Source organism: Colletotrichum paranaense (assembly GCF_030867605.1).
Source record: "Colletotrichum paranaense strain IMI 384185 chromosome Unknown Scaffold_11.1, whole genome shotgun sequence".
NCBI lineage: Eukaryota > Fungi > Ascomycota > Sordariomycetes > Glomerellales > Glomerellaceae > Colletotrichum > Colletotrichum paranaense.
The window spans coordinates 970,154-983,376 of NW_026848969.1; the positions used below are offsets into that span (position 1 = coordinate 970,154).

The following is a 13,223-nucleotide window of genomic DNA, read 5'->3' on the forward strand; positions in this document are numbered from 1 at the left end:
GTGTCAGTAAGAACAGGAATCTTGGCCAAAGTGGGATGCGGATTGTATGATCGCCCACCTCTCGCATCGACTCCCACTTGCTTACGATGGCACACTGATTGTTGACGAGAAAGTCGCACCTCTTTAGCTGGACGACCTCACGAGATGAAGTTTTTGATCGAATCATTTTTCTCCTTGCTGCCAATGTCTGTCTAGCCATGTCGGACAGAATGAAGCATGAATGTTTGTTTGTACATGGAAAATACACAAACCAAAAGCTCTCTAGCAATCGTCACTGCACCATACGGCTTGCCCTTTGACAAGCACTCGACACTTTACGTCGGATAACCAGCCGAGGGATCAAAACGATTGGGTAAACCACACTATCGGTTCAAGATCGACGAGGTAGAGTCCAGATCTCTCGGCTGGAAGTGAGTTTCTGACGAGAGGCGATCCGGGTATCACCCTTCTGTATGCCAGGTGGGTGGACTGATGTTGATAGAGTCCGGAGTTGCTGCGATGTATATTCTATCGCTTTGCAAACTCCGCATCTGAATAGTTCTAATGGTTTGGTAAGACCACTTACAGCTCCTCATGTTGGAAATTTCGGCCGTTTGCCCGGAAGGCTTGGTTGTCCTACACAAATATTCTACATATCAGCACTTTGCGATGCAACGCAGGTCATTAGTAAAACATATTGGGACGCAGAAGAGCACCAGGAGCCATACAAATACCACTGTTGCTGCCTGTTGTCCAAGCCATCATAGGCTTGTCAGTTTTCTATGGCATATGATGTAAGGCGACTTATCTTCATTGGGGACGGAGCGAGGACGGCTAGATATATATGACGAGTCTTGGGTAACTCACGACGGGGAGTGACAGGCTGATGAATGACTCGGAAAGATATTGCTAGTCGGAGGTCTGAAATATTCTTTGAAGGGTCCTTACCATAAGCTTAAAAGTTTGCAAACTCGAATCCTGATGATGAAAAGTGGAAGTAGAACAGAACTACATCGTCCGCCTCAAGTATATGTAATGGATTATCTCCAGTAAATTTCTCTTTGCTTCAACCAAGCTTCCGGTTAGAAACTTCTCAACTTTTACTTCAACGATTCAACGTGTCTCTCGCGATCTGTCGACACATAGGCCTTGCTTCTCGTCAACGACGTCTCAAGCCTCAATTGCGCTTACCCTGCAGATTGCCGAGGTAGTCAGACATACGAGACGAGATGAAGACGAATTGAGACAAGCATTCAAAGAAGCCGAGAGGTCCTCCTAGCACAGAGCGTAGGTTACTGAACGTGACCAGCTTCAGAATCCGGCAAGGGTATTTCACCTCCAGAATGGACACGTTCTTGAGACGGACCATGCTCCGCGGCGTCAATACTTGACGGCGCCACCTTTGACGACTCGGTCCTCGATAGCTTCAACTATTTGGGAATTTCGCGGATCATCGTTGTCCAAGCGCCGGAGGCCGGAGATATATGCGGACACCCGACCCCGGGCCCAAGTCGGCAGGCGGCCCCACGTGACGCCGGAGCTCTCATCCGGCCATCGTGCCTTCCAGGTGCAACGGCTGACCCTTTGGGCCTGGGCACTCTAACAATTTAGGTTGTGGCTGAGGCTAAGTGTGGGGTCACCAAGAGTGGAGTCGGTTGGAGCACCTCTGGTAGGCGGAACCTTTCTGGAAGTAGCACCCCTGCCCGCGCCAGAAATTCCACTTTCCAATTGAACAGCTCGACCATCGTGGAGTCGAGAATCTTCCACCTCACCCTTATTCCCCCCGAATCCTCAAATCCATCTCCGTAACCTATCCTCCCACTTCTCAAACCATCAATTGGTTGGCCTGTTCCCTTCGCCAACTCCCTCTTTCCCGATTCAACTTCCTGGATACGATTATTGTTGCCGGTTCGGGTCACAATGTTCTAAGCCAGCATCAAATTCCATCTTCCCATCGGTTACTCGCTGCTCTACGGTTTCTCACGCTTCAGTCTTCTTTCATCGGAGGTCTGATTCTACTGGTCTTGTCCCACTGCCGTATATACCATCAGTTGTGAGTATTCTTCTCTTTTTCTTCTCTTCTGACCTCCTTCCCTCAAGGAACGCTCCTGCCGTAACTGCGTCTTCAGCAGAACACATCAGCTAACTAGGTATCGCTACCCCTTGCAGATATACCGATCTTCTCCTATTCCCACCACCCCATCGAATTCTTCTCTCTACCACGACGACTATAGTCAACTCGCCTCATAATGGCCTCTACCGATTCCACTGTTGCCAACGGCGCTGAGACTTCAGCTGCCCAGCGCCTCCTCCAAACCCATGCCGACCTGCACCCCACTGTCGAGGACGTCCCCGATGAGGATCTCCCCGTGAAGTCCGGCGACGCTCCTTCCTGGGCCGAGCCCAGCTCGAGCAGAGCTGCTGATAAGCAGAAGGAAGCCTCGGCCTCTGGAAAGAAGATCGACACCCACTCCCATGAGCTTTTCCCCGAGCTCGGAACCTCCAAGGGCAAGAGCGCTGGCCCCAACGTCACCCCCATCTGGGGAGCCAAGAGCAACGCCTCTACCCCCGCCAACGGTGTTTCCCGCTCCTCGACTCCCGCCTCGGGAGCTGCCACCCCCAAGATGTCGATTCCTGGCCGTAACGTCGAGACGGTTGTCCTGGATCCCCAGTTCATCCTCCCGCGCAACCAGCTTAAGCGCCCCATCCCTGATATCATGAAGGACATCAACCGCAAGTCGCGCGCCAACATCACTCTGTCAAACGGACCCAACGGAAAACTCAAGTTCGATGCCACGGGCCCCCAGGACGTTGCTCAGCAGGCCCTCAAGGACCTCGTCCAGCAAATTGGTACCAAGGTAGGTGGCCAATCCTTTCTCCTCCACGCGCCCAGGCTGACGTCCCGTTTGAAGACTACCATCAAGGTTCCGATCCCCCAATCTGCCCGTGCTCACATCATTGGAAAGGGTGGCTCTGTCATCAAGTCCATTCAGGAGAAGTCTGGCGCCCGTGTTCAACTCCCTAAGGCGGAGGAGGGCAGCGGTCCCATCGACGAGGATGATGACTCCACCATCGATGTTCTCGTCGAGGGCAACGCTTTGTCCGCCGCTTCTGCTCGTAACGAGATCTTGAAGATTGCCGGAGATCGTACTGCCAACCTGAACAGCAAGCTTCGCGGCATCCCGGCTGAGTTCTACCCCTTCATTGCGGGCCCTGGAAACAGCCACATCGGCCGCTACGAGAACAACGGTGTCACAGTCCGCGTTCCTGCACATCAGATCTGGGCTCCTCGTGGCCGCAGCCTTGTCGCGAACGAGGGTGAGCGCCCCGTCTTCGTCCCTGCCGCCGACAACCACATTCAGCTTCAGGGTGACCGCGCTGCTGTCCAGGCTGCGCGCGCCGAGATCGAGCGCCGTGTTCAGGAGCTCCAGAACCAGCTTGCCATCGACCAGTTCAGTCTGCAGAAGGGTCGTCATCAGTTCATCGCCGGCCGCCGCGGCGAGACTCTCGACGATTTCTTCAACCAGACTGGTTGCACCATTCTCTTGCCGACTGACGAGGATGACGACTCTGTAACTGTTATTGGTCCCGCAGCTCAGCTCACCAAGGGTGTCGAGACTGCTATGGACAGAGCCATGAACATGCAGTTCTCCACTTTCGACATTGGCAGATTCCACAAGAACGCTCCTGGAGGTGTCAACACCCACGCTCGCAACGTCACCCGTTACCTGCGTCACCGCGATCTGTTCGACGACATTGAGAGTGCTCACAACACTCACATCAACACTCCGTTCACCTCTGCTGGCGCCTCGCCCTATGAGCTGTACGCTCGTGACGGCAAGAGCGTTCTCCAGGCTCAGTCGGCCATTGAGAAGCTTGTGCATGCCATTCCTCCTGCCAGAATTGCCCCGATTCCTGTTGACCCCTTCTACCACAACTACCTGGTGAAGGACGTCAGCCCTCGTATGAGAAACAGCCACGGCGTTCACGTCATCCTTCCTGAGTCTGGCGAGCCCGAGGCTCCTGTTCTTCTTGTCTTCGAGGGACCCTCTGCCTCCGAGCCCAAGCCTGAGATCAAGACCGGTCGTCCCTCTCAGGATGAGATCCAGGCCTTCCAGAAGGGCCTGGAGGAGGCTCGCAAGCAGATTTTGGATATCATCAACAAGCAGGAGCAGATCGCCTCTGCCTCAGTTGATGTGCCCCAGAAGTGAGTGTGTCGGACCCATTCGCACGAGCGTCTTAGCTAATTTCATTTCACAGGTTCCACGAGCGCCTCCGCCGCTTCATCAAGAAGGAGCAGGCCAACCGCGCCGACGACCAGATTCCCATCCGCGTTTCCTCGGTCGGCACCGTTGTCAACCTGCGTGGTCCCGCTTCTGCTGTCAAGAACCTCGAGGCCAAGGTCGTCGCCTTTGTCGAGCAAGAGAAGGAGGACGAGAAGGAACGTGGTTTCACCATGTCCTTCGACTTCCCCCAGAAGTACGCTAACCACCTTATCGGTAAGGGCGGCTCCAACATCAAGGAGCTCCGTGATCGTTTCGACGTCGAGATCCAGGTTCAAGATGGCCAGGTCGAGCTGAAGGGCCCCAAGGCCAAGGCTGAGGCCGCCAAGGCCCACATCAGCTCGCTGGGCCGCACTCTGGCCGACGAGGTCACCCACATCCTCAAGGTCGACCCCAAGTTCCACCGCGAGCTTATTGGTGCGGGTGGCAGCGTCACGAACCGCCTGCAAAGCAAGTACAAGGTCTTGATCTTCTTCCCCCGGTCCGGCAAGAACGCGAAGGACGAGGAGAATGCCGATGCCAGCAGCGATGCTGGCAAGCCTAAGCGTCAGCAGGAGCCCGACGAGGTCATTGTTCGTGGTCCCAAGAAGGGAGCCGATGAGGCCCGCGACGAGATCCTGTCTCTCCTCCAGTACCTTAAGGACACTTCCTTCACAGCGACTGTGTCTGTCCAGCAGAAGCAAGTTCCGTCCATTATCGGACAGGGTGGTGCTGCACTGGAGGAGCTCCGCGTGGCAACTGGTGCCAAGATTGATATCCCCAGTGCTCGCGATGCCGAGACTGTTGAGATTCTGATCAAGGGTACCAAGCCTCAGGTTGCTGCTGCTAAGAAGGCTCTCGAAGAGAAGCGAGATGTCTTTAACGACACCGTTGTGCAGACTATTGAGGTGGATAAGAAGCACCACAAGTCTCTCATCGGTTCTGGGGGTAAGATCACTTGAACCAATCGAATTTTGTAGCTTTAACTAACACTACCCAGGCGCCAACCTCCGCGACCTCGTTGTCAAGGCCGGTGGATCTGATGACCGCCGCGAGCTTGCACGCACCATCCAGTTCCCCAAGCAGGAGGCTGATGGCAACACTATCAAGGTTGAGGGCCGTTCCGACATTGTCAACAAAATCGTTGCACGTATCCAGGAGATTGTCGCAGAGAAGGAGAACCAGGTCACTGAGATCCTTGAGGTTCCCATCGAGAAGCACAGAACCCTGATCGGCCGTGGCGGAGACGCTAAGCGTCAGCTCGAGTCCCAGTTTACCGTTTCCATTGACATTCCCCGTCAGGGTGATGGCAAGACTGGTGTCAAGATCACTGGTCGTCCCGAGAATGTTGAGAAGGCCAAGGAGCACGTCGCCTCGCTCGTCAAGGAGCAGGAGGGAGAGACCCTCCAGGTGCCGCGCAGCCTTCACCACTCCATCTCCAACAACGGCCAATTTTTCCGCCAGCTCCGCAACAACCACCAGGTTTCGGTCGACCACGCTGGACAGGCCCTTCCTCCTAAGCCCAGCGCCGCCGCCAGCCGCAGCAACGGTGGTGCTTTGCCCTTGATCACTGATGACGAGGATGCCACCGCTGACGCCCACTCCTGGAAGGTTGTGGACAGCGCTGCTGGCGAGGATGGCGAGATTGCCTGGGTGCTTCGTGGCTCCCCTGAGAACCTCGAGAAGGCCAAGGCTGCGATCGCCTCCGCCATCGAGCAGGCAAAGAAGAACACCCACACTGGTTACCTCGTCCTGCCCGACCCCAAGACCTACCGCTATGTCATCGGCCAGGGTGGCAGCAAGGTCAACTCTATCCGCAAGCAGAGCGGTTGCAAGATCAACGTCCCCCGTAACGATGCTAAGGAGGATGCGATTGAGGTTGTCGGTAGCGCCGATGGCGTTGAGAAGGCCAAGGACTTGATCCTCGAGGCTGTGAGAGAGGGACTTAGCTCCCGTGCGCCCCGAGACTAGAAGTCTGGACGTGAATCTCCGGCGATTGCAACAGAGGAGGGGTCTTACCAACACTTCAGGGACCAACTAAGCGCCCTTACTACGGAGTGGTTTGGCGATTCTCCGGAAGCAGAGCCACTTGAGTGGTAGAAAAGAACGAAAAAGGAAGCAAGGCGGCAGTAGTATCATGAGATGTATGTCGCCTGTCTTCCATGTGTATGGGCTTAAAGGGAGATGTAGTTATGCGTGAACAATGTGATATATACACAACCATCAACAGAATAAAAATCTGGATCAAAGTTACCTGCTGTTCCTCAAAATGCTGCGCAAAGAATCTGTGAATGAATATAAGGAAATTCTCTCTTGGCTTCTTGTGCAAGGGGGAAAGAAGGCCGTAGAAAAGGATCTTCGTCCGCTCACCGTCCTGAACCATGCTTCCCACTGCGTGGATTAACCTACTAATCAGCTTGAGGAGAACAAGGCAGGAGTTTTGCAATAGTAATTGGGTAATAGTGTACAGACATATCCAGATAGAATTATTTGGTACGTTGATAGGACAATGACCAATTCATGCCTTTCCTTTCCATCTCTTTCCGGTTTCCTCCCTCTCCTTTCCCCGCGACTCTGCTTCGCTTCGCTTACTTTCCATTACTACTCCATTTCCAAGCAGTATATGCCAACAAAGAGTTTGCTATCAGTACTTCCAAGCAATGACCAGTTTAGTTGCCAAAAGCCTTATCCATCTGCTTCTTGTACTTATCCTTGATCGCTCTTCTGTTCACCTTTTGTGTCGCAGTGACGAGACCCTAAGAAACCAACTTATTAGATGCTGATGAATGGAGCGAGGGGGGGTCTTTGGGGGGAAGGGGGGAGACTTACGCTATCGGGTGTCCACTCCTCCTCGCAGAGGACGACGCCACCGACAATCTCAAGACCAGAGAGTCCAGCCTTCTTTCCGTTGGAGATGAGATCCTTGAGAACGGCGTCGACGACTTTGCTGTCAGTGTGCATGCTGTGCTCATCAACACCAAGCTTCTTCGCCTCCTCGGCGAGGACCTTTTCATTGGGAGCCACGACGGCGATGGCGCGGGAGTGCTCGCCGTCGCCGTAGACCATGATGTTGGCGACAAAGGGGCTGCCGCGGTAGACGGACTCCATCTTCTCGAGGGCAATGTACTCTCCACCCTGCATCTTGACGAGGTTCTTGACGCGATCAATGACCTTGACGTGGCCGACCTTGTCGAACTCGCCAATGTCACCCGTCTTGAACCAGCCGTCCTCGGTAATGGCCTTGGCCGTCTCTTCGGGGTTCTTGTAATACTCCTTCAGCACGGCGGGTCCCTTGACCCAGATTTCACCCTGGGGAGGGTTGGAGTCGGCGTAGTAGTTCAGATCGGGGATGGACACGAGCTTGAGGTCAACAGCAGCGGGAATAGAACCAATAGCATCGGAAGTGTACTCCAGGGGGTCACCGAGGGCACCGTTGGCGGCTGTCTCGGTCAGTCCGTAACCTGTCAACATAGGCGCCAGAGTCATGGACAGGAAGTGCTTCGTCCCATCCGAGATACCGCTCGCGCCATTCATAATGAAGCGGAGACGACCACCCGTCAACTCGCGAACCTTCTTGAAGACGACATTGTCAAAGATGGTAGCGCCGGGAAGACCGTGCTTGACCATGAAAGTCTTATAGTTGAAGGCTCCCCAGAAGAGGGCTTTGATGAGAGGGCCAGAGCTGTTGACCTTGGCAATGACACCCTTCTTCACCGTCTCCCAAATTTGAGGCACACCAACCAAGGCCGTCGGCCGGAACTCGCGCATGTCACCAGCGCAGTTCTTGACCGACGTATCCGAAAGGGTTCTCGGGTTACCATAACCAAGGGTGCCACCCACGAACAAGACGAGGTTTTCCAGTACGAGTTCAAAGATGTGGGCCAAGGGCAAGTATGCCAGAACATATTCCTTGTTGCTGACACACTCTTCGACGCAGGTCCAGAGACCAGTAACTGAGCGTAACACTTAGCATCTGCAGTATATTGAACCTCAAGAAAGATGACTTACTCGCAGCCACAGTTCCAGCGTGAGTCATGGGCACACCTTTCGGCGGACCCGTGGAACCAGAAGTGTACATGATGCAGAACAAGTCCTCAGGCTTTGCCTCTACGGTCTCAACGGGGTTCTCCTCGCCTAATGCACGCACCTCCTCGATACTAACAAGTTTGATATCGGGGTTGGCCTTCTTGAAGGCGTCGACTTCAGTGCCATCGGAAAAGAGGGAGCTGTTGTTGTAAATGACAAACTTGACATTTTCGGCCTTCTTCAGAGCACCGCTTGCTGTTTTGAGGAGTTGAGGGTCGATGTACATAGCATCGGCATTGGACTGGAGCAGCGAATGCTCGACGCCGCTGGCGCCGAGGGTATCGTAAGCGGTGACAATAGAGATGGACTGGGAGCCGCAGGCGTGGGACATGGCCATCCAGTTTGCACTAGATTCCAGAAGGTCGGGTTAGCTTCTTCTCGGCAGGCCCAGACTCGGAGGGGTTCGAGTGCGGAGTGCTCGGGACCTTGGATCTGGGAGGATAGGTAGGACAAAGAGGGTTCTGCTCTCGGACGTACGTTGTGGTAGCGAATAGGTGGACTCTGCTTCCTTTGCTCAGACCCAGCTTCCGCAGGCCTGAGCCAATCTGGTTGATATAGGTGAGGAGGTCGGCATAGGTCAGGTAAGAGTAACGGGACAGCTCGAAATACTGCCACTCTTTTTCAACCTCTATGACCTCTCCATCGACATTCTTGGGGACCTTCTTCTTCTCCTTGTGAAGGTGCACGAGCTTCCTGGTGCCAACGGCAGGCTCGTTAGGGTAGACCTGGGCACTTCGCTTGACAATGTCGTAGACGGTGTGAACGTCGGGATGGGGTTGGGTTCGGAGACCATTCTTGGCTTTCCAATGGCGACGGGGAAGAGTCTCGCCCTCAACGCGCTCGTACCCAGGCGACTCGACAGAGAAGGGAGGTTTGTGCACTTGGTACAAGGGCATCACGCCCGTCGTGTAGTCTGGCATATCGGCGGCGGTGGGGTTCGTAGGGAGTCTGGCGTAGAATAGAGCGGTGAGGATGGCGACGAGGAGGACGAGGACGGCGGTGATGTTGGACGGAATGATGGCAGAGTTCACGGAAGCAAGCCTAGGGACGATGATGATGATGAACGGACACGGAATTGACGGATGGGCCGAGGCGGGGGAGGGAGCTCTGAGGTAAAGCTACGGGTTTCGAGGTGAGCTAGGTGAATGACGGCAGTAAGTTTGCAATTTTGAGGTGGTCGAAGAGGTTGGCCGGAAGGGTTGTATGGTCGGAGCTTTTTTTCTCGCAAATATTTGGCAAAGATGAGGGGGAACGTGAGACTTTGACAGAGCCGATAAGGAGGAGCTTCTTGGAAATGCTGGCTGTCGGCTGGGTTACGTAGCTGTATCCGTAGCTGTAGCTGCTGGCACACGAGACTCGAGAGCAGTGCGTTGAGTGAGTACGTGCGTGTGTGCGGGCAGGAGGCGCAAAAGTTAGGTGCGCAGCAAAAGATGGGCAACGGGACTTTAATTGCGTCACGGTTGAGAGCTGGGGAGCATGGGGCATCCAATGGAATGGGGTCTGGAGCTGATAGACAGGCAAACAGCACTGCAGCAGTGCAGCAGCAGCAGCTGGCAGGGACTGCACTACAGGGTACTGAGGGTAGGGATGTCGCAGGTAGGTAGATCCGCCACCGGCCGATGCTTGGGTGGGTCTCCCGCGCATCAGGTAAGGTACGTATCTTTCATGTTGTCCCCCATTCCGAATTTCTGAGGTAATTCCCCTTCTCCCATTGCATATTGTCTGGGCACATCTCAAGCACACCTGCCCCTGGGGTGGGAATGCTGAGCCACTAGTCAAGCTCCCTGCCAGGCCGGGGCTGCATTTGTCTTGGTGGCCGCAGACATGAGAGCTAATTAGAGCTACCTCTGTCGATTATTATCAGCCTCTACGTTACCTTGCTTGCAACGTACGACGACAACGAGAATTTGGATCGTGGACAGCCACGACGGCTTGGCTGCTTGGCTGCTTGGCTGCAGCTATGTACTGCAGAATCTGGTAATCAGATCTTGTTCCGGCGATTCCAGAGAGTCTCAGCATAGGGGCATATGACCTTTTTCTGGTCAGCCTTGGCCAATGTGGCAAGCTCTGGAAGCTGGAAGAGCCGGAGTGGCATACGTACACCCGTGGCACAGCACTACGGAGTAGACAGCTCTTCTTCTTCCTCCTCCTCAACCACCACACTTTACATCTGCAACGTTAGGTGCTCACCTGGAGAAGAATCTTACCTGCCTCGGCCTCACGAGTTTCAACAGCAGCGAAGACCGAGTGAAATGGCAGCTTCTTGTGGGCCAAATGCAACCCGCCGGTCGCTGCTCAGTCAGGACCATTAACCAGCACCAGGGCCGTTGCTAGCGTGCGGATAAAAAAGAGGGGAGGAAACTGGGCTGCTCCTCCTCGGCTTGGCACGTTCCTTGGGTAAGATGCAAGATGCGAGATCGCTCTTGCCTGTCCTTTACCTTCTTCATTACCTTGTTTCGTGCTTTCCTATTGAGAATATGATAGGACCAATTGCTCTTGTGACAACTCTTTCCTGCCTATTTCATTTGTACTTAGGTATTTACTCTGAGTCTGTGTCATAAATCTTACTCGTTCTCAACACTTCATCACTTGGTCTTGGGCACTCTCCAGATGACCTTCATTCCCCGCCTATGCTGACAACTTGGCAACTTGTTCTCTCCAACAATTATCCCCAACGCTCAACAATGCTACACTCCATCAATGATGACGCACAAATACTAGACAATGAACAAGCACATGACAGAAGGCTTCGGTGTCGGTGGCAGCCCACGCTCGAGTCCGAGCAGGGAAGGTCGGAAAATGTCCAAGATCAAAGGCTGCAGTCTGCAATCTGCAATCTGCAGAGAACTTCCGATGAAGACGGCGTACCCGTACCGCCCGAGGAAAGGTTCTGGTCCACATCTCGATATCGAAATGGGCTTTTGTTAAATTATTTTCTGCAGGCCTTTTGACTCGAAAAAAAACCGGGACCGAACCACTCGCGCCGCGACGCCTGTTCAGAGCACAAACGAATACTCCGTAGATAACCCCGACCGCCACGGAAACACGGCTTCTTTGGTCTCGGAGCTCCTCTTGTCAAACCTCGCCTATCTACGCGACTCTGCTGACAACTGACAATGGCTGGGTTCCTCATCCGCTCACGTGCAAATTCCAGCCTCAATTGCTGACACATGCGGCGGACATGCGCCGACAGCCGAGGCCAGAGCAAAGAAAAAGAGGCTCCCTCCAGTGGGCTCCCTGGCATCTGAGTGCCACTGTGCCACTGTCTCTATCCACCTGCAGCCAAACCCTGCTTTGCTCCAACGATCCTGCTCTATGCGGACGGGCAGCATCTTGGGCATATCCCCAAACGACAACCCGTTCGTTATCCGAATTCCCTCCAAGACAGAGTTCGGTTCATCACACAATTTCAACCAACCGTCCGAGCTTCCTGTCTGCGATCCTTTTGCCTCTGACTTGCTACTCGCATCTCACCACTTTTGAGGCTATCCCCACGTTGCGAAACTGCCGACATATGTCGTGCTGACGCTCTGCCCAATCCTGCCGAATCGTGCGCCTGAGTCAGACTTGGTCCTCGTCATGAAGAAAAGTCCACGGCCAGCCCGCATGAATGTCGCTTGAACGTTGGGGAAGCTATGGCCACAGTGAGCCACCAGTAGCTGAAGCCCGGCCCAGGAGTTTGCAACGTCTTCAGCTTGTTGTTCCAGCTTGATACTGGGAGCAGACCAGAAAACATCAAACCCCTCATATACACCATGGCGACGGCGTGCTTTGCGGTGGCCAAGGGGACTGTCATGGAAACCACAAAAACCAAACAAAGTGGTCGAACACGGCTCAGGTCAAGATCCGGACCGCACGCGGTGAGAGTTCATCGTGTGGCCGCCGGTCAAAGAGCAATTAATAGCAGCACTCCGTCCATCTCAATCTTACACACACACTTTATCTCTCCTCTCGATGCGGGCCGAGCGTTCAGACGGACCCGATCAAGAATCCGGTCCTCGAGGGAACTTGTCTCCTAGTCGGAGATCCATTCGGGCCCCTCATCCCGGTACAGCAAGCGGCCAGCTTTGCCAACCTCGAAATAAGTGTGAATTGGGTAGGACGTCGGACAAAAACAATCACACAGCCAGAGACGTCCAGACACCATAATGCCTCCCAATATGCCAGCCCTGTGCCTCATTCACGCACGTGTGCTGCATCGTCAGCTTTGATAAACATGCCTCCCCAGCGTCGAGCCCGTCGTTGTGCTAGCGGGATCTACGCTGGTCTAACGGCTTACACTTGGGGACTAAAACAGCACCGCTCGGCACTCCCTCGTACCACAGGGCCGTGTGTTTAGCCTCATCCTCTACAGACAGGAACGCTGCACTCACGTAAACATGCAGCAATCTAGTGGCCCTGCCGTGTTGTAGGAAAGCCAGATGGTGTCCTCTGCTGCAACTAACGGCCATCGTAGTTCTAGAATGGACTTCCCCCATCGGACTATTACCTCCACCATCGTGTCTCTCCCGTCCCTCGCGCGACCAATCAGCTAACACCAGCGGCAGGACCGCTCGACCTCCGACCTCCGACCTTGCTGCACAGTTCTCGAAATATACTCGTCGTCACCAGTGTCACAACAATGAAACGCCCCTTTTGCAAGCCCCGAGCGTGCACCTACACAACGTGCCCCAAGAGCCACAAGCACAGAGACGCCCAAGGGAGGCCTGGTTCCTGTCGCCTGGCGGAGACTCTGAAAGGAGGCGGCGGGGAGGCGCACCTCCGAGACGTGTTGTCGGCACGGCATTGATGATATTAAGATAGAGTTATGTCGCAGCTGTTTCCCTCTCTCCTTCGAGATGAACTCCTGTCCTGTTTCCCGCCGATCTAGAGCTGCTGACTGGCTTCGAACACAGC

The 13,223-nt window shown here is 54.4% G+C and overlaps 3 protein-coding genes across 3 annotated transcripts; 2 read left to right on the plus strand and 1 right to left on the minus strand.

The window, feature by feature from the left end:
- Positions 1-573: 573 nt before the first annotated feature.
- On the plus strand, positions 574-777 carry CPAR01_12645 (uncharacterized protein; the record flags this gene model as incomplete). The annotated part of the gene is made up of 1 exon (XM_060496900.1): positions 574-777. The coding sequence occupies one exon, from the start codon at positions 574-576 to the stop codon at positions 775-777; it is 204 nt and encodes a 67-aa protein (XP_060344433.1).
- A 1,451-nt stretch (positions 778-2,228) lies between these two features.
- On the plus strand, positions 2,229-6,212 carry CPAR01_12646 (KH domain-containing protein; the record flags this gene model as incomplete). Its single annotated transcript, XM_060496901.1, has 4 exons — positions 2,229-2,837; positions 2,892-4,186; positions 4,240-5,189; positions 5,242-6,212. The coding sequence occupies 4 exons, from the start codon at positions 2,229-2,231 to the stop codon at positions 6,210-6,212; spliced, it is 3,825 nt and encodes a 1,274-aa protein (XP_060344434.1).
- A 698-nt stretch (positions 6,213-6,910) lies between these two features.
- On the minus strand, positions 6,911-12,123 carry CPAR01_12647 (AMP-binding enzyme; the record flags this gene model as incomplete). The annotated part of the gene is made up of 5 exons (XM_060496902.1): positions 6,911-6,997; positions 7,071-8,194; positions 8,250-8,674; positions 8,805-9,445; positions 11,971-12,123. The coding sequence occupies 5 exons, from the start codon at positions 12,121-12,123 to the stop codon at positions 6,911-6,913; spliced, it is 2,430 nt and encodes an 809-aa protein (XP_060344435.1).
- Between the last annotated feature and the right edge of the window lie 1,100 nt (positions 12,124-13,223).